General features: G+C 41.1%; 1 protein-coding gene and 1 long non-coding RNA gene across 2 annotated transcripts in view; one reads left to right on the top strand and one right to left on the bottom strand.

Annotated features, from left to right (window-relative positions):
• PTPRN2 (protein tyrosine phosphatase receptor type N2) overlaps window positions 1-21040 on the top strand; it is a 583237-nt gene that overhangs the window by 540442 nt on the left and 21755 nt on the right. The window contains exons 17-20 of the mRNA XM_033165163.1: window positions 4050-4127; window positions 8734-8853; window positions 12197-12363; window positions 20167-20220. Of these exons, the coding sequence (XP_033021054.1) occupies window positions 4050-4127; window positions 8734-8853; window positions 12197-12363; window positions 20167-20220 (419 nt within the window). The remainder of the gene's footprint in view (window positions 1-4049; window positions 4128-8733; window positions 8854-12196; window positions 12364-20166; window positions 20221-21040) is intronic.
• Window positions 12350-21040, bottom strand: part of LOC117055563 — an 84598-nt gene continuing 75907 nt past the window's right edge. Inside the window, exons 2-3 of the long non-coding RNA XR_004427649.1 lie at window positions 20562-20646; window positions 12350-12450 (exon numbers count right to left, since the gene is read on the bottom strand). This is a non-coding gene — a long non-coding RNA (uncharacterized LOC117055563). The remainder of the gene's footprint in view (window positions 12451-20561; window positions 20647-21040) is intronic.

A 21040-nucleotide genomic window follows, 5' to 3' on the forward strand; every position in this document is an offset into this window, starting at 1 on the left:
CCATTGGCCATGGAAGCCAGAGTCCCAACAGCATCTGTTGGACCAAGAACGGGCACACTTCAGGCATGCCATTTTACCCATGAGAACCCCAAGACCAGCCCACATAGATTTGTATCTGCTAAAGACTTGTAGTTGGGGGGAAATTGTGGGGTGTCTCAGAATATTCTGACCCAGTGATATATATTTTTCCAGTGCTAGAACTGAAGCAAGCTAACACATAAAAGTTCATGCCTGTTTGGCGTTCTTCATTTAGGCAATCTGATTTAGATGGGGAAAGTTGTTTTGCTCTTGCTGTTTGGCATGCAGTGTAGACTACGCCTTAGGCGACACACTGCAGGCTTCATCCATTGCAAATGATGTTCAATGATTCTAGGCTGGTTAGCCCACCGCATCTCCTTCCTCAAGGCCAGTGTTCCCTTTACCTGTGCTCCCATTATGCCTTGGTATGTGTTCCAGGGAAGTGATGATATTCCAGCTGAACTATTTAAAATTTTAAAAGAGGATGCTGTTAAGGTGCTGCACTCAATATGCCAGCAAGTTTGGAAAACTCAGCAGTGGCCAGAGGATTGGAGAAGATCAGTCTGCATCCCAATCCCAAAGAAGGGCAGTGCCAAAGAATGCTCCAACTACCGCACAATTGCACTCATTTCACACGCTAGCAAGGTTATGCTTAAAATTCTACAAGGCAGGCTTAAGCAGTATGTGGACCGAGAACTCCCAGAAGTGCAAGCTGGATTTCGAAGGGGCAGAGGAACCAGAGACCAAATTGCAAACATGCGCTGGATTATGGAGAAAGCCAGAGAGTTCCAGAAAAACATCTACTTCTGCTTCATTGATTATGCAAAAGCATTTGACTGTGTCGACCACAGCAAACTATGGCAAGTTCTTAAAGAAATGGGAGTGCCGGATCATCTCATTTGCCTCCTGAGAAATCTCTATGTGGGACAAGAAGCTACAGTTAGAACTGGATATGGAACAACTGATTGGTTCAAAATTGGGAAAGGAGTACGACAAGGCTGTATATTGTCTCCCTGCTTATTTAACTTATATGCAGAATACATCATGCGAAAGGCTGGACTGGATGAATCCCCAACCGGAATTAAGATTGCCGGAAAAAATATCAACAACCTCAGATATGCTGATGATACTACCTTGATGGCAGAAAGTGAGGAAGAATTGAAGAACCTTTTAATGAGGGTGAAAGAAGAGAGCGCAAAATATGGTCTGAAGCTCAACATCAAAAAAACTAAGATCATGGCCACTGGTCCCATCACCTCCTGGCAAATAGAAGGGGAAGAAATGGAGGCAGTGAGAGATTTCACTTTCTTGGGTTCCATGATCACTGCAGATGGTGACAGCAGTCACGAAATCAGAAGACGCCTGCTTCTTGGGAGAAAAGCAATGACAAACCTAGACAGCATCTTAAAAAGCAAAGACATCACCTTGCCGACAAAAGTCCGTATAGTTAAAGCTATGGTTTTCCCAGTAGTAATGTACGGAAGTGAGAGCTGGACCATAAAGAAGGCTGATCGCCGTAGAATTGATGCTTTTGAATTATGGTGCTGGAGGAGACTCTTGAGAGTCCCGTGGACTGCAAGAAGATCAAACCTATCCATTCTCAAAGAAATCAGCCCTGAGTACTCACTAGAAGGACAGATCCTGAAGCTGAGGCTCCAGTACTTTGGCCACCTCATGAGAAGAGAAGAATCCCTAGAAAAGACCCTGATGTTGGGAAAGATGGAGGGCACAAGGAGAAGGGGACGACAGAGGATGAGATGGTTGGACAGTGTTCTCGAAGCTACTAACATGAGTTTGGCCAAACTGCGAGAGGCAGTGAAGGATAGGCGTGCCTGGCGTACTCTGGTCCATGGGGTCACGAAGAGTCGGACACGACTGAACGACTGAACAACAACATGTGTTCCAGGAGGGGAAAAGGGAAAGCTGGGTTATGAAAGAAGCACAGCACTTCCAAATGTGGTCATGTAAATAAATGAATGTGACCTTCTCCTTTGGATATGCTAAAGTTGTTAAATAAAATAAACCAAAACTGAATCATTATCTACTAGAAGCAGCAAGCATGTGTTACAAATTATACTGGGTGTGTGTGTGTGTTATATTTTACTCTTGTGAGGTGCTTCAGGTACCTGTTGTTTTTTTTGCCATTTCTTTCGATCCTGGGAGCCACCCACTCAAATGACCAGTGACTAGGGGAGATCTAGAACTGCGCAACTAGTCCCATGCCCCCAATGTATATTTTGGCCTGTGGTTCTTTGAACAGTTGGATATTCTGTGCTGCATTTGAAATTACGGAATCTGCTGTTGCTATTGTTTAACAATCAGGTGAAATCTTAAAACCAATCTGCTTCAAATCGCCTAGAGGCATACCAGGAAGTGAAATTATGGGTTTTTAAGAAGCGGTTTGTGATACCACATGGGAAACTGATGTTCAAACAAAATAATTTACAAACTGCACTGCACCATCCCCAAACCACTGGATGTGCCTAAAATAGCTTTGCAGTCCTGGCCAATGTACAATGTGTTGAATCTAGTGGACCACAAAATATGAAATGTGGTGTTGATGCCATGGAATTGGTTGCAGCCAAGGTCCAAAAACTCCTGGCTGAAGCATAATACCGATCACGTTGGCAGAGCGACTCCACAAGTAAAGAGAGCTTCTGAAAGTAATCCAGGCCTGAGTTAGGAGATCTGTGATTATTATCACCAGATTTTTAAAAAATAAAAATGGAAATGCAGCACTGGGGAAATAGCTCCAGAATTTCATTCCAGGCCATTTTCTCAAACAAAACCCCATGCTGCTATGTGTTACACAGGGAAAACACAAATACAAGCATCTATAATTTTTTCCCCAGGGGACAAACAGCAGCACAGGGGCCTTTTAAATTGGGGAAATGGTGTGTGTGTGTGTGGGTGGGTGTGTGTTAAAAGCACAGCCAGCAAACTCACACAACTAGAACCCCACTAAAAGTAAAACCAAACAAGTTGGAAAATGCAATCACAAATCTCCCACCTTACAAGTGGTTTTGCCTTAGAACGGCTGACTTGTGTTTATAAATTTAAATATATTGAGTGTTACAGGGTGCTGCTGTCTGCTGTTGCTTAAAATTTTGATAAAACTTTTTTTGGGGGGTGAGGGTGGATTCCACTGCTCAGTACAATTTAGTACTTGTTGAAATAATTGAGATTTGTGCTCCTGCAACTGCAAGCATAATGTCAGCCTTGTTCATGAGTGTGTGTGTGTTTAAATTCTATCTAAGGATTACAATCAATGGGGTTTTTGTTGTTTTTCTTGTGTTTAAATTCCCATCAGCCAATCTTGTCCTTATCAGGAGAATGGGGCCAAAGATTTAAGACCAGAAAACCCACCCATCTGTTTGAAAACACTCATTGTAACTACCTAATCCTATTTACTCTCAGTAGCTTTGTTTCTGAGAATCCCTTTTTTCCCTACCCAGTCACTCTTTGAAATAGATGTAATAATTAAGGTCTTTAAACAGAACTTCTTTTATTGAGGGTTAGAAGCCTGCATTTTTAAACAAACAAACAGACCAGAAAAGGCCAGGATTGAGTTTGTTCTTCAATTTTGGCTTGTTTCTAGATGCCCTTGAGTGCTATGACAGAAATGGAAGAGATGCTTAAATGTGCCCAGCATCCCTAATGCCCGGCATTGAGAAATGTTTTGAAGTGGCTTGTAGGTTGCTATGTGACTGAAAACCCTGAGTAAATGCTTCTTCTTCTTTTTGTCAGCGAATGCTCCTTAAATGATTTCATGTTACATACTTAGAACATAGATCGCTGATCTTGTGACATCTTAGTATTCGACTACAAATCCTGTTCTGTTGGAGAAAGGAACTCTTATTCTGAGGAAAGGAAATAACACACTTTCCCCTCCTTTTCAAGAGAAGTGCTCTCCTAGTTGATCAGTTCGCTAATGCACTGCAAAATTGCTATTTTTGCTGTTTTGTGGCAATTTTCTCTCTTTCTCTCTGTTCTTATTGAGCACTGCGTCTAATTGCTTTTTCCTTTTTCAGATGGACCATGATCCTAGGAACCCTGCTTATATAGCTGCTCAGGGCGCCCTGCCTTCTACGGTCACAGACTTCTGGCAGGTAAAAAGCCTTTGTTGAACTGCTTTTGGGAACATAGGGAAGGTTTAAAAAGATTTAAGGTGGGCCAAACACAAATCAGCACCCTATGTAAAAAAAGAAAGAAAGCCATAGTTCACCTCCCCCACCCCATAATAGTCTTACTTGGGTCCCTTCCCCAGTCTTCAGTTTGTAGCTGGAAGTGTGGAAGCAGAAAAAAGATCCCCTTTTTCCTTTCACTTTGCAAACAAACAAGCAAGCAAGCAAGCTCTGGGTTGCACCCACCCACCCACACCTCCATTGCAAAGATCTTTCTGGCACCACCTTAACTGAAGAGAATACAAACAGCAGCAGCCTACAAGGTGGCAGCAGATTTGCTTTTAGTTTTGCTGTGCTTTTCAGATTTTCCCAGGGTAGAAAACCTTGAATTCACTCAAGGGGGGGGGTGGATTCTGATTGCAAAATAAGGAATACTTAACACCAGGGAAAAAAAATACCAAGTTGCTCCACATCAAAGAAGTGTCACTTAAAGGCCCATGACATCCAGGTAGCACTTATGCAGGTTGATGGAACCCATTTTCCCAAGGGCCCCTGTTCTGATTATGAATTCAAGGCTCTCTTGAAGCCCGCAGTAATAGCAGAACAACCTTACTCTGCCTTGCAGTTGTGAATGGGTTGGACAAGAAGGGAAGTTTATGGGGGAACCAAAATGGGGTTTTACTTAGTGTTGCATTAGGTTAGTGCATGTTAAACCCTTCTTTTCATAGTCAAAGCAGTGCACTTCTCCTTATTTTTCTGCAGTACTTTTAATAGCCAAAGTCAATAAAATTGAAATTAGGATATCTGGTTGGCCTGAGTTAGGAAGCATAGTTGTGAGTAAACTTGTTACTACGGGCTAATCCTGTTGTTGCTTTTCAGTCCCATGGAAAGCAATAGCCATGAGCTGAACATGTCCCATATCTTACTATTTTCAATGTTCCCTAAGATTTTTTTTAATTTTGAATTTGAACTGCGGCACCTTTGTGGGAACCTGTCTTGCTAGTTTTGAAAGAGCTTCAGTTTACAAGACCAGTTCAAGATGCAAGTCCTTGCCTGGGTGCCAAGTTACTTAGGACTGCACAGGAATCTGAAGGAACCCCTCCTTGATTTCAACCCTCCTAGATGCCCATTTCATCTGCTGAGGTCTTCAATTGGGTGCAGCTATAGTGTCCCACCTGTAGAACTTTCTGCTCCAGAGACTTTGCCCAGGATCAGCTTTGTAATTATTTAGGCACCAGCATAAAAACAATGAAGTCAACCAGGTGGCAACAGAGGTGCTGAGTAAACAAAGCTAGGGTGCTTCAGGAAAACCTTTCTGGAGGCTACTGAGGAGTGAAATAGCCCTTCAGAGTGATGTCTCCTAAGTCCTGCCTCCTGGAGAGCTCTGTTCTAATGACGAAAGTTTGAATGTTGTGTTTGGTATGAACTTCAGGGGGTACTATCAAGCCTCCTGCTGCCTCTCAGACTCTCGTAATTGTGAAGGCAGGAGCTGCATAGCTGCAGAACATGTTTGGGGGAAGCATCTGTCTGAGGGCATGAGCAAGAGAACTTTTAGCAGTAGGGATGGGGGTTTCTCAGTCCCTTGGGCTTCCACCACCTTCCCCATGGAATTCAGTGGTTGCTTCCCAGAATGATCCAAACTAGGCATCTGCCCATTGTCAAGATCCAGGTCTCCTTTGGTAATAAAAAAGTACTGGGTCCAGGTTGTGGGTATGAAGCTAGATAAAGATTGATTGTTTGTCATGTCGCAACCTGCATGTAAGCACAAGCCCATTCAGAACTGAGGCCCACAGGTGGAATCCAGCGACATCTGTTGGGTTTCCATGTATATAGCAAGATTTTGAACAAGTTATCCCATAAGAAGTACAGTTAGGTGACTGTGCTGTGTGCCTGGATTGGGTTCATTTTAAAAGGGAGTTGAGGGAGGTTCTTCTAAGTTTGGGGTAGGAGATGGGAATGGGAGACGAATACAAAGAATGTTTAATGCAGATGTTTAATAGCACATTATATTAAACATCCATCTTTAGTTAATTTGTAGCACTTGGTCAGCCATTACAAATGTTCCACTTGGTCCTTTGAACATATATTCTTACAGAAGAATGAGGGCACCACAGACTGGCCTTATTGTGAAGCATTTTATTCAGGAAGCAGACGTCGAAAGTGATGATAGTGTTTCTATATACATTGGGAACTTCTCAAAGAGCAACATGCTAGAATGGTATATAAACTTAATAAATAAAATAAATGCCTAAATATTATTAGCAGACTAAGTTGTATTCCCCCCCCCCCAAATCAATTATATTGCTAATAAAATATTCGCTTCGGGAAAAGGATAGGAGAAAATGCTGGGGAGGTGGGGTTAATGGGGAAATGGTATAGACATCAAAGTGTTACATATGACTGCAATATCCTAGAATTCCATTGTTGGGATTCAGTTGTGGCATTGATAGCGTTGAGCGTCATGTACCTCATAACATGACTTGGAAAGAAATATGGTACCCTAGAGTAACTTTGAAATTGTTTGTCGAAATTAACTTTCATTTGGATTTATGCTTAAAGGAAATTTTCAGAGATTTGAGGAAGTTCCTCTGTAATGAAATGCTGTGCTCCCTATGTCTTTTCTTCTTCTTCTTCTTTTTAAGCCCATGGAAAGGGATGCCAAACTGTAAGGATTCCTCTCCCTCTCTCTAAATGAGTGGGCTTTCATAATGTTACACTTGGGTGGCACAAGCAACTGCTGGATGATTAGTTTATGACCTAGATCATTGTGTTTTTATTGCACTCATAAAAACCGTGTTTCTCCTCATTTTCGTAATGGCTTCATTGAGCTTCTATACCTTCTAAAGGCACATTAAATCGTTATATGATGGAAGCACAAGCTAGCCTGGCCAATTTGTGGTGGTGGTGGTGTTTTATTTTTTTATAGTACAGATACGCTTAAAATAAGAGAGGGAGACTGTAGAATTCTCTCGAGTGGAGTGTATGAACTAATATAATTGGCAGCATCTTTTAATTCAAGGTTTTGCTGAAATTAATAAAAAAAAAAAACCTCCTAAGGAAATAGAAAAACGACCCTTGTTGCTTTATATCCAACAAACTATTTTTGCATTGTTAAGAATTTGTAGCAAGATTATTTATACTCTCTGATTTCATTGGAGCCAGGAAATCACTTTGGGAATACAGGGTCAGCATAGGAAGTTTTACTCTTTCCAGAGAGACAGAGAGGTTTTACAATAAAAGTGTGTAAAAGTAGTCCCTAGCATTACAGTATACGTTTGTCTTTGTCTTAATGCTAGCCCAAATTTGTATGGAAGACTTAAAAAAAAAAAGTCATTGTTGTGTAAATAAAGCAAATGAAATTAAGGTAAAAATAAATCCCTGTGCCACAAAGAAGGAAGCTTTTAATTGAATGTAACATCCCTGTGCTTCTTATCCGAATGCCCCCTTTTCTTGTTTACTCCATTTACATTTCAATGCAGTTGCTTATAAATATTTCTGTGAAATAAACGTAACCCTTTGCAGTAAGTCCAATTTCCTTTTCATGAGATAATTTTGTATGCTAATAAAAAGACAATGAAAATTGCATGCAAATATAGCATCAATGTACACCACAATAATGAAGACTTTTCTTGATTATGCAGCTCCATATTAATTCAGAGGAGGGTTTTTGTTCAACAACAGGCTGTTTTTTCCAGCACAGATATACTACCCTAGCTTGTTTTGTTGCTTCTATGAATAACATCTAGCGGACCTTTAATTGAGAGTGCCTTAGATTCTTGTTTGCTTGCTCTGGGGCAACACTACATTATTAAACAGTCCCACTGTTGAAGTTTCCTTGTTATCATATGTTCATGGTGCTATCTGTATATTTTGGGAAAATATAGCCCAGAGGGTAGATTGCATTATATTGTATTTTACATGTACTTCTTGAAAAATTTATGAGTACAATCTGACACCTGTAGTGTCAATTTTTGCTACTGAGTAGACCCATAGACTTATTGTAGGATGATTCATTTGGGATGGGAGGGGAGAGTATTGCACCAATACCACTCCAGAAGACAACTGGTTTTTGTTTTTCTGTCTGCTGCTTTTCTAGCATTAATATGACAGCTCAACTGATTATCTTTTAACATGACAGGCATCTAAAAGAAGCAGCATTTCTCTTTGACTTAGCATGACAGATTTTACTGCTATTTTGTTAATTACACACATCCATATTGGGTTTGTGTACTGCAACCCAATATGATGCAGCAGACTTTTAACGAAAAGCACTATTGTTTCCTCTGTAAATTGGGAGTGTGAAAGTGATAAAGAACTGGAGATAATTGTAAAGAAAGGCATAGAGTTTATTTTTAAAGTATTTGGAGGAATTCTTTGGAGATTCTTTAATATTTCATGTGAACATGCAAAATATGACGCTCGTTTATTCAGAGATTTGGAAGCAGCTGCAGAGAAAAGTGTCTAATGAAAATGAAATACATTTCCTGTGAATGGAATAAATTTCGATTGTGTGTCTGAGTGCCGTAATTATACATGTCATGCAGTAATTAGGCAGTCACAGTGTGGCCACGGTGTCTTTCTTTGTGTGCAGATGGTCTGGGAAAACGGCTGTGTCGTTATTGTCATGCTGACACCCCTTGCTGAAAACGGAGTCAAACAGTGCTACCACTATTGGCCAGACGAAGGGTCAAACCTCTACCATATCTACGAGGTACTTAAACAAAATATCTGCTTGTAAACCTGACAGTAAGTGTGTGGATTGATTTCATACAGAGGAAAATATTGCTTAATGGGATTTGACCTGCAAACTGAGCTGAGGTCTACCATAAAATGCAATCTTGTGGTTCTTGAATCATTTCAGCTTCATTGAAAATTCTATGCATATCTTGATAGAACGGTTAGCAGGGAAGCAATTCTGTGCAGATTCTAAATATATACATGACCAAAGAGGTTTGAAAATTAGAATGCGCTCTCTCTCTCTCTCTCTCTCACACACACACACACACACACACACACGTTTAAAATACAAATAAGGGGGAAATTAAAATGTATACATTATAAGAAAATATTGTGCATATAAATATTTAACAGCAGCTGTAGGCTCCACACCCTATCAAAAGGCCTACCTATGATTTTGATAATTAAGCTAATTTTTGTTTAGCATTTTTTTTCCAATTCAGAACTGTAGATGTACATAGCTGCAACACCCCAAATAGTAGAATGCACTGAGGTGGCTTTAGCAATCTGGTCTATCTTACTATAAGACCAGGCATTGTGACTCCACTATAAAAGCTTACTGAATAATAAAGGGTGCCAAGTCCTGAGCGAAACCTATGTCAACCATAACTCCTAACAGATAGTGCATAGCAGGTAGACCTCCACCATCTTTCTCATTCTATTCACTTGAGAACAACACAAAACATATATATTAGGGATTATATTTTTGATTTGCGAAAATGTGTATATAGGACAAATTGACCAACAATGAGCTGCTGAAAACCAGATGCATTTATACAGGTACATCAGTGGGGCTTCCCTCTTGACCCAAATAGGTACCTTTGAAAGTTTCCATCCTGACCACTACTTTGTTGTAGGCAGGGCATCTGCAACTGTTGTTTCTATTAAAACAGATATGGGGAACCCATAACCCTCCAGATGTTGAACTCCAACTCCCATGGGCTCTGTCCAAAATGCCTAATGGTCAGGGCTGGATAGGAGTTGTAGTCTAGCAACATCTGCAGGGCCACGTTAAGTCAGTTAAAGCAAAATTTGTTTCCTGTGTGTAAAATTGTCTTGCCAGGTTATACAGTGGTACCTCGCAAGACGAATGCCTCGCACAAGCTCACTAGACGAAAGGGTTTTGCGATTTTTTAGGTGCCTCGCAAGACGAATTTTTCTATGGGCGTGCTTCACAAGACGAAAATTTCAATGCATTCCTATGGGAATTAAATTAAAATGCATTCCTATGGGAATCCGTGCTTCACAAGATGAATTTTTCGCAATACGAAATGACTCGCGGAACGAATTAATTTCGTCTTGCGAGGCACCACTGTACTATACAGAAATAATTTGAATAAGCAATAACTAATGGCAACACTTGTTGAACAAATACAGCCTCACTCTGCTTTGTATCTATAGATTCCAGCTTGATTCCATGCATGAGTCAAACAGCCATAGTTGTTGACTTGTACAAGATCCTCCTCCCCAGCATCTTCTATATGTATGGGGGCAATTATACACAAGTGGCGGCGGGGGGGGGGAGAATTCAATGGGGACTGGTAGGGCAGACCTCTTTTTGTGTGTCTCAGATTGTCAGCAAGCAGTAGTCACAGTGGATGGAGATGTTTAAGGAATTACCTATTTGTGAATGCAGACTTAACTCAAACAGCACCTCCTATACATTGAGGTGTGGATTCTAATGTCATTAACCTTTGCATTTTGCCCTACTCCAAATTTTGCAATGCATTTCTTAGCTTAAAAAGCAACAACAACTCAAAATAAATTTAAACTCTGTATTTTAGGATAAAATGGGGGGGGGATGTGTGCATAGTGTTAAAATAAAGGCTATAAATGAGTAATTTGCATTCATGGTTTGTTTTTAAAATGCATATCTGTGCAGAAATGGGGCATGAATACATGCAAAAGTGATGCAGAACAGAAACTGATTGAGCCAACCACGCTTAAGTATGGGGAGTGAATCTGTTTCTCTAGGCATTATCTGTGTCTGCTTCTAGGTGTGAAGGGCCATCTGCATCTCCTACAAGACATGTGTGTGTTTCTCTCACTTTCAGAACGTTGTTTGGTGCAGGATCAGCTCTGATTCTGCTTAATGTTAAAGCAGGATAAAGACACAAAGATATATATTCTCCTAAGTTAGGTTGAATTACTGGTGATTGCATTAAAAGAGTTTTTGGATTTAAGCAGAACTAATAGGCTTAAATCAAAATCAAATCCTATTTGTAAGTGGAATGAACCAGTCGCCATGCTGGTGCATAGCAATCCTGTTCTGGTATCGCAGGGGCCTTATTCTGCATTGGGAATAGCGGTACCTTGGTTTACAACCATAATCCATTCCGGAGGTCCGTTTGTAAACTAAAACAGGTTGTAACCCTAGGCGCGCTTTTGCCAATGGGGCCTCCCCCCCAAAATTGTTCATAATAAAAAAATGGGTTGTAATCCAAAAAAAGGTTGCAAACCAAGGTACCACTGTATTTAAAACTGCTATGCTGTGCCTGACCACTGGTCCATGTAGTTCAGTATTGTGTACTCTCCAAAGCTTCAAGGTGTCTAGGGTTGAATCTAGAGCCTTAATGAAAAGCATATCCCTTACCACTGACAAATGTTTAGGCTTGAGATACAAAACACTTTTTTAAGTTAATAAGACTAACCGGCTATTCATCAAATAACTCGAGCCACATTACTTCTATGTGACCAAACAGCAGGGGAAAGTCTAGCCCATTTCAGTGTGTGAGGCAAAACAGGAAAGTTTTCGTATTGTGTCCCCAGCCCCCCACTGAAGCCTCGCTTACCTGGGTCAGTGGGTTACGCAATGACGACTTCTAGGCTCCAGAGAGATCTTACAAGAGCCCCACGGGATCCTGTGAGAGTTTCATGAGTTTTCGTGGGACTCTTGTAAGAAGCTCTTCCTTGCTTCTCTGGTGGTAGCACCCACGTTTTGCAGCATTTTATTATTGTGTTGTTTGTGATAATTGGGTTTTTATTGTGTGTATTGCTAGTTTAATAGCATAGGCTATTTTACGTGGGCTTTTTTTGCTTGGAAAAGTGGGATTTAAGTTCATACAACTTTTCCCATTGGAGCAGATTGTCAAAAATATGTATTTGAGTTAAAAGGAAGTAAATTTCAAGTAATAAGCAAAATAAGAATAATTCCTAAATAAGCCCACTCCAACAAGGCACATGTTTTCTGTCCAACAGAGGATATTTTGAAATGTCAGATATTGCCGATAGATCATGCCGCGTGTCTGTGTGTGAGTGTGTGGTTATTTGCTGTATTCCATATTTAATTCACTTTTATATTTTTCGTGCAATGGCAGGTAAATCTGGTCTCAGAGCACATCTGGTGTGAAGATTTCCTTGTGAGAAGTTTTTACTTGAAAAACCTACAAACCAATGAGACTCGAACCGTGACACAGTTCCATTTCCTTACCTGGCATGATCAGAAAGTGCCCACTTCCACAAGGTCCCTTCTGGATTTTCGCAGGTACAACACAAAGAGTGAATAGTTTTAAGTTAGGTGCATAGTGGCTGGTGAGTCAGACATGCTTCTGGGACTGTTTCTGAGTGCCACCTAAAATGCCATCAAAAGTTGTTCATAAGGAAACTCGGCTATATGATTCCCCCCCCCCCAAAAAAAATCTTTCTAGGTTAAATAGCTGCCCATAGTTTCACATTTTTAAAAACTGCCATGCAGAAGAAATAATCCTACTTAAGAACCCAGTCGGGAACCAATGAATTATCCTAAACCAGTGGATACTTTGAATGCTATGTTAGCGATGGAGTTGTAGGCACAAATGGATTCTATGTGTAAGTAAATAATGGCACACTGTATTTTTAGCACCATGATCCGTGTGCTAACTTAGAATATAGAGCAGCAATTTTACCTATGCATAAGGAGTTTGTTTGCATTATATGCAGTGGTCACGGTAGGGAAACTTTGCCTGCACAGCCGGGCATGCCGTTGCATGTGTCTGCCTCCAAGTGCAGTTCATGCATGGAGCCCTTTTGCTAAAGTCATGCCAATGTGTCAAGGTAATGTCACCATGCCCTGCTTGGGGCATCAAGTGAAATGGGCCCTCACGAACCAATTGCATGAATTAGAACAAGGCTAAATACGCCGGCTCCCTCGGCCAGTAAAGCGAGATGAGCGCCGCAACCCCAGAGTCGTCCGCGACTGGACCTAATGGTCAGGGGTACCTTTACCTTTAAAGATGAAGATTACAGATGTCAGGGAAAGCATCTCATAAGAGAAGCATCTTAAAGTTGGTACTGGGTACTAAACTGGCTGTTTCTTGTGGGTTAAGAAGCCATGAGGTGTGCTAGTCTACTTAACCCTTTCCATCCCAGACCCCCTAGGGTTAGGAGTGCCATTTCCTGGCTACCCGTGTGTACTGAAAACATTTGTTTCGCAACAAGAATCTGCTGCCTAGTTTTGGGTAGTGGCCTGGTATTGCTTTTTATATTCCAACTGTCTAGGTAGCTTCTGAAATTCCACATTGTTTCTGAGGACTATCCCTCCTCGCATTTTGAAGGTATGCTAAGATGTTGTTTAGCAGAGTTCATTGACAAATCTCACACTAGTCCATTGGAATGTGCAAATCGCAGTACCACTTATATGAAAGTTCTTCCATGTAACGCTGCTCTGATTAAAATACCATTGTTGAGTCCTCTGAACTTGCACTTTACAAATAAATGCTCTTATGAGGCATGTCGTAAAAATGCGCATTGGCACATTAAAAAGGGGGAGTGGTCTATGTGGCTTACAGTTGCGTCTTGAAAAGCTTTGTGCATGTTGATTTCTGTTTGCAGGCTACATAAAGACCCATGGTTGAATCCTGACTTAACTTAGTTGCTTTTAAATTAGTGGGATTTGTCACGACCTAGGCATGATTAACTTAATGTGAATCCAACCCACAGATTTTCAGGTTTCTGCATTAAGTACCAGTGCTGCAGTTCTACATACACAGGTTTTGCTTACTTCAGCCAAAAAAAAAAAAATCAAAATGAGAACGCCAGCACCGGTAGACAGCAAGAATTTCTTCTTGCTGCAGTCACCAAGGGGTAAAGGTTACAAGCCCGTTTTCAATGCTCCATCAAGAGCAAAAGGCCACAGGAGTAGAGGTTGGAGTGACTGAGTTAGAAGCCAGCTGGTTTTAGAAGAAAATGAAATGAAAATGTTAATCTATATGTAGGGGAGGTTCTTTTCAGGTAAAGGTTTAAAAGCCACTCACAGTTAGTTTGCTTTTAAATAGAATCAATTTTTTATATTTTAAGGGAAACAGAACCCTCCATGCTCTTTTTAAAGGGAACTTAAGTATATTTACAATCTTAATTACCTGACAACTGAAGCAATTTAAGATCAGCCAGAGCAATAAATACTCTTGCTTCCCTTGATCTTGAAATTTAATGTTTCACACATTCAGAAAAAAAGTACCTCTTGCTTAGCTACATTCCTTTTTTTTTTTTTGCAATTACAGATACTCAGATAAAGTCTTGCTAAGTGTGACTCCCGTCCTTTTAATGTTTTGACACGCATCCAACATGTTTATATACAAATACAAATTTGAAAATGTATGTATATTTATATGCTTACATAGGTATGTATGTATAGATGCAAATATAAACTACTAAGAAAATATCAGCAGGAAAAATTGAACCCCCCCCCCCAAATTAGCTTGTCCCATAGCTTCTGAAATATATGTGCATTTTTCACTCCTGGAAGCAAATTTTGTGAGATTCTGAAAACAAGCTTGCACTTCTTTTGTTCCTCTATATTAGACAATGTTTCAGATTGTATTGTGTTGAGTAGGTGAATTAAAATATTGTGAAATCTAGTATCAATTGGTGAATGAAGGCAGATTTTTCTTCCCTCCATAAGCTTAAAATATCCATGCAGAATGCAGCGCTTGATAAATGAAACTTCTCCTGAAAACACTGGTCAGTTTTAATGGTTATAGAAACCTAATTTTATTTTGAACAATAGACCAATCGTTTAAACTCTGGACTAGCTTGTTAGTCATGCACTGATAATGTGTAATTAAATATTCCTTGAGCCCAGAGGGAGCACATTTACACTTTAAAGAGACACTGCTAAGCTAAAAGATAATTAGCATCACATGTGAGGGCTTTGCTTAAAATATATATTATGCTATCACTGCTTGCTGTGCGCAATGGCATTTACTAACACTGCTCACTTTAAAAATGGTCAAATTCTTATTTTGCCAGCTAATTAGCGGTTGCCAGTGTCATTTTTGTGATGTTGCAGCTAGTAATATAAGCCCAGTTGCATAGTCACAAAAGTGATCATTGGAAACTGTGACTCTGCTGCAGGGACAATATGGGAAACCCCTTTTCTGAGCTTCTAACGACCTCTGACCTTTGCTTGCTGATGGTTTGCATGGTGATTTCTTTTTCACTCAATGAACCAAGGGTTGGTTTGTATTACTAATCATTCTTTCCTATTTAATTCTTTCTCCTCCTCCTCTTCCTCCCTCTTGAAGTGTGCGTGCGTGTAAATGTATATATTTATATGTGTATGTATGTACTTTATTTGGTTCCTGGTGGCTCCTGGGTCCAGGAATTAGGTGTTCAACCTGTTCCTTGAGGGGTTGTACTCCCTCTGAGGGAATAGGTTTGTAGTTTCGGGGTACTCCTGGATTCCAACTTGTCACTGGAGTCTAAAGCGGCTTCTGTGGCTAGGAGGGCTTATACCAAAGCTTAGGCTGGTTTGCCAGCTCTGGCCATTCCTGGCTCAGGATATTTCCCACCTGGACTACTGTAATGTATTCTATGTGGGGCTGCTCTTGAAGATGTTCCACAGAATGCAGCCAGTGTAGAATGTGGCTGCTAGGTTGGTAAGTTGGGCAGCCCAATGGATCATGTGTCACTGGTCCTTAGAGAACAACACTGGCTGCCAGTGAGCTACTGGGCCCAATTTAAGGTATTATTACTAGCATATAAGGCCTTAAATGGCTTGGGGCTCAATTACACAAAAGCGTACATTCTCCAATATAAACCAACTTGAACCCTATGATGGTGCCGCCATCAGGGGTTGCCCAGTAGGCAGTTACCCATGACAGGGCCTTCTCAATGGTGGTCCCATTTATGGAATAGTTGCCCTAGTGAAGTCTGCCAGTTTCCCTCACTATTAACTTTTAGGAGAAATTTAGAAACATTCCTATTTACCCAGGTGTTTAATGGTTGACAGTTCTATCCCCGGCAAACCTGAAATAATTAGTTTGACAGTAGGTGATTGCTTTTAGATGTTTTAACGGTTTTTAGAAGTTTTAATTGTATCATTTCAGTATTGCCATATTTGCCACCCTGGGTTCCTTGAGGAAGGTGCAGCATATAAACTTAATAATAAATAAATATTAAAAACACCCAGAACCTTACTTTATCCAAAAAGGTTTTTACTGAGTTTGAAAGGACTAAACTTTGAATGAAACAATGTATATCTCAATGTTCCAAAGCTATTTCTCAGCAAAGCTTGTTTTGAAATAAATATTTTCAAATGCCTTCTGAAATACAAAATACGATTCAGATGTCAAGAAAAAATACAAATTATGCTAAGTTGCCAATATGATTATCTATAGGTAAGGGGCCATGCAGGTTTTTAATGGGCATATGTGGGAAACAGAAATGTGAAAATAAATGTCCTAACACTTCTAGCTAGTCCTTGGAGTTGATTAACGCTTCACATGCCCCTGTGAGTAGCCTGCTGTTGGTTGCTGTAAAGTGTGAAGGGTGGGGTGCAACATCCCTAAACACACAGGGACAGGCCCACCATGGAGCCGCAGTGCTAGCATGTGTTCATCTGTGTTTGGAGAGGCACATCTCTCAGTCACACAGCAAACACTAACATACCTGCCACACCACGTGAAGTGCAAATTGGCTTTTGCTGTGCATTCAGGAGACCAACCATTAATGAGCTGCTGGTCGTGTATTTCTATCCCAAGGCCTTTTTTTCCAAGTCCAAGACTATGCTATTTCAGCATAATGATAATAAGAAAAGTATTACCCTTAGAAAAAAAGGATAAAATGTGCCTCTCAGAAAGACTTTGGTTCTAAATGATCATGCTACCTTGATTCCAAACCAGTGTCTGATATCCCCATTCTTTAGGATGAGAACTCAACCATTCACTCTGCGACAATTGTACCATTTGATCCAGCACTTAACATTGCAAGAATGCACATCGTTTCAAAAATAATTCTGCCCGTTAATGCTGCCATACTGTCATGGTTGCATTGGTGGCTGGTGTCCATTGGGATTGGTGGGGTCAGAAGGCAGAGAGAGCCCAACGGTAGGCGGAGGCAGAGCCAAGCACAAGCGGAGCCAACTAATGCTGGTTGTGTCCCCACCCTCCTTCTCCCTGCTGATTTCTACCAGGGCATTGTGGAAATAATGAGGAGGAAGCTCACAGGCAGTGCCCACCCCTTGGACTGCTTGTAAGTAATGAATGCCAGGCAGGTCTCGGCCAACTGAAGGTAGATTAAGGTTGGTGGGACATTGCCCCAATTGCCCAAACAGACCAACCTCTACCACATGGTTGGGGAGCGGGTGGCACTGTGGTCTAAACCACTGAACCTCTTGGACTTGCTGATTGGAAGGTTCGAATCCACGCAGCGGGGTGAGCTCCCATTGCTCAGTCCCAACTTCTGCCAACCTAGCAGTTCGAAAGCACACCAGTGCAAGTAGATAAACAGGTGCTGCTGTATGGGGAAGGTAAATGGCGTTTCCCTGTGCTCTGGCTTCCGTCACGGTGTTCTGTTGTGCCAGAAGCCGTTTAGTCATTCTGGCCACATTACCTGGAAAGCTGTCTGTGGACAAACACCGGCTCCCTCAGCCTGAAAGTGAGATGAGCACCGCACTTTTGACTGTACTTAGGCATTTTAGTGCCTCAACCTCAGTCCAGGAGTCCTTTACCTTACCACATGGTGGGCAGTTGGGAGTATTCCTCAGGTTCACAACTCCTCCATTTTAAATGGAAATGCCCTGCCCTTCCATTATGGATGTAGTGCTTTTGCTAACTGCGCTATAGTAAGCCTCAAACTATGGTCAAAGTGGGTTTGTGAACACTCGCTTGGGCTTAGTATAAGCCCTATTTAGGTTTTCTGTTACTGAGTAGAGTAATCGGGCAGGGGGGGGGGCATGCACTAGCTCCACTCCCTCATTGCCATTCTAAATTGTCATGAGCTGGAGAATAGCTGTGTAAAGAAGGAATTTTTTGGTATTTAGAGCCCTGGAAAAACCAAGATGCCACTGCTTCAAAAATCTTACCTAGTTCTGTGGTATGTTTTGAAGATTTTTATTTGTAGTAAGCCCCCAATTGCACTTTGCAGAAAAACGGGGGGGGGGTAGTTTCAATGGGCTTTATTTAAAACCTACAGCCCAATTCACACAAAAATATCCTCAGAACTCAGGTTGTTGTTGTTATATTAAATTTTAAATTTGTATACCATACTTCATCTGAGGTTCTCAGGGCTGTTCACAGTATAAAATATAGAATACAACCATAAAGTACATATTAAAAACAAAACTGTGGGCTGCTGGGTTTCAATTTTAGATGGAATACTTATTTCCCATTTTAAATCTATCTGTGATAGTTGTTAAGGACTTTAATCTGACGCAGTAGAGCTGCTCTTATTCCCACCCTTGCAGCAAGTTTGTAAGATAGATAACTAACGTTCCCATTTTACAGATGGGAATTAAAGTTGAGGCGCTAAAATGCCCAAGGCAACTTTGTGACTTGAGGGGAAAATAGGCTTAACTGGATTCTATTTCTCTGAAAAATAGAACAATGAATGCCTCAATGGTCTCCAACTGTCCGCACCCCCCCCCACCCCACCCTGCTCTTTCAGGAATACAGCTTCTACATTTCATTTCTAAATACAGTTTCTTTTGAAACTAAGAGACATCAATTTCAGTGAAAATGTGGAAGAGCAGCAGTGCAGATTAATTGCAATATTTAACATAAGAAGACCAAATTTATTTGAACTCTTCTACACATGGCATGAACAGCAAGAAACCAGGGTGGAAAACGTTGCTAAAACAATCTTAGGTTGATGTTTTAAAAACGACGCCACTAATATCCTGTTTTTCAGCAAAGAATCAATGAAAAAAATGCTATTTCAGTCTTATCTCATGCTATTTTAGTATGTGGGAGTTACTGAGGAGCAGAAAGATGTGCCCGAATTGGACTGAGTGCAGGGGGTTGGAGCTTCTGCATGTACAGTGGTACCTCAGGTTGCACACTCAATTCGTTCCGGGGTGCCGTTTGCACCCCGAACAGTGCTCAACCTGGGCGGCACTTTCGCGCATGCGCGAAAGCATGATATCGCACTTCTGCACATGTCCGCGCGGTCCGTGCAAGTGCAGAAGTGTGTGTTGCACTTCCGGGTTAGCGGAGTACGCAATCCAAACGTGCGCAACACGGAGCGTGCACAACCCGGGGTATGACTGTATGTGAAACCAGGTTTCCTCACACAGTGAGGAACTGCATGCACCAAATAGTCCTGTGCATCTCCAATCAAGCACCTAGCACTGTACACGCAGAGACCTTTTTCAACTCCTACTGATCAAAAGCAAGTGGGGGGGGGGCCCTTCTACTTGATTTCCCCTTTCCTGCCAAACAGCTGATTGGTGAGGTTTTAGCTTCTGAAAAGGTGCTCTTCAAATGGAATATGCGTTCTATCAACTGTAGATTTTACATTCATTTGCATTACAGATGTGTGAAATATATTTTTTAAAAGCGTTTTACTGTTATGTGTGAAAATTCTGTTTCTTTTGACTCAAGAATTCAAGAAGACATGTATGTACAGGAGCTTCCATTTGCAATAGCCCATTGTGTTAGCACGAATGTTTACATGGTGTAGCATATAATTATATGTCTGTATTGTAACACTTTCATGTGATTTGGGCTTGGCTTTGCATACAGGCACTGAGCAGCGACAATCTTGTTCGATAGCTAGACTGGCAGTTTCAAAGGTTGCTATTCTCTGACCATGTAGGTTTATCTATTCGGTGTCCACTAAAAAATGTGCCACAATGGCTATTTTATAGGAGGAATGATTGGAGAATTGCACCCATTGCCCTAACAATTTCATTAAGCCTTTAACTGGGGAAACGGGTTGGAAGATCATAGCCTAGGTTGAGCTACTTTAATATGCCAAACCATCTTTTTGTGGGGGGGGGGGGGAATGTGGAAGATACTTTATTTTTGAATGCTTCTGATGATTACCTCAGAAAGTAATATATTTATCAATGCCTATATTTGTTTTATTACAGAAAAGTAAACAAGTGCTACAGGGGTCGTTCTTGTCCGGTAATTGTTCATTGCAGGCAAGTACCATTTTTCAACCCACCCTCAAAAGAGGCTCACAAGGGGATTGCATGGACTGGACAAAATATGCAAATGGTTCTGTAGCTTGATTTGCCGAATGAGCAAAAGCTGTTCCTTATTGTTCTGCCCAAAAAACATTTGGTATTTGCTGATGAGGAGAGTCTCTAGTAAATGGGAAGATTCATCACACTTCAGATTTCATCACGAAAATATGAAAGTTGCTTAAGCCTATCAGAAATAACCAGTGGGGTCTCAATACCATCTCAGCAGCAATTTTCCCTTCTCTCTCCGACCTACAACTGTACAGTGCACAGAGGCACCCAACAGCACTATCACATACCTGCTTAGAAGTAAGCCGCATCAAGTTCAGGGGGTTTTACTCCCAGGTAAATCAGTGTAGGATTGTAGCCTCACCCTCTCTGCATCTGTAAATAAATAGGCCCTGTTACTTGCTTGGCAGCTCATTGAACATTTATTTAAAAAGCCTTAAAACATTACTTTTCCCAGTATCATGTGTTACTGCTTTGAGAAAAAAATTCATTATACAGTTTAGGCATGGATGCCATACTGTGTTCAGTTCAAGGACTGATGATATGGTATGGGAGACTCAGAACTGGGAGATCCAAGCTGCCTTTATTTGGTCCCTGGCTGCATGTCTTTTCCCCTCCATGGTCATAATGCCACAAGCTAATAGGAAGGGAAGAGGTTTTGAGACTAAGGAACTCTTGAACAGAATAGACTTCCAAGAAGCATATTATTTGGTAAGCCAGCTGAGAATTTGCTTCCAAATAAGAGAGTTCATAGATTGTGGTTTGTAAC

Source organism: Lacerta agilis, chromosome 12 (assembly GCF_009819535.1).
Source record: "Lacerta agilis isolate rLacAgi1 chromosome 12, rLacAgi1.pri, whole genome shotgun sequence".
Taxonomy (NCBI): domain Eukaryota; kingdom Metazoa; phylum Chordata; class Lepidosauria; order Squamata; family Lacertidae; genus Lacerta; species Lacerta agilis.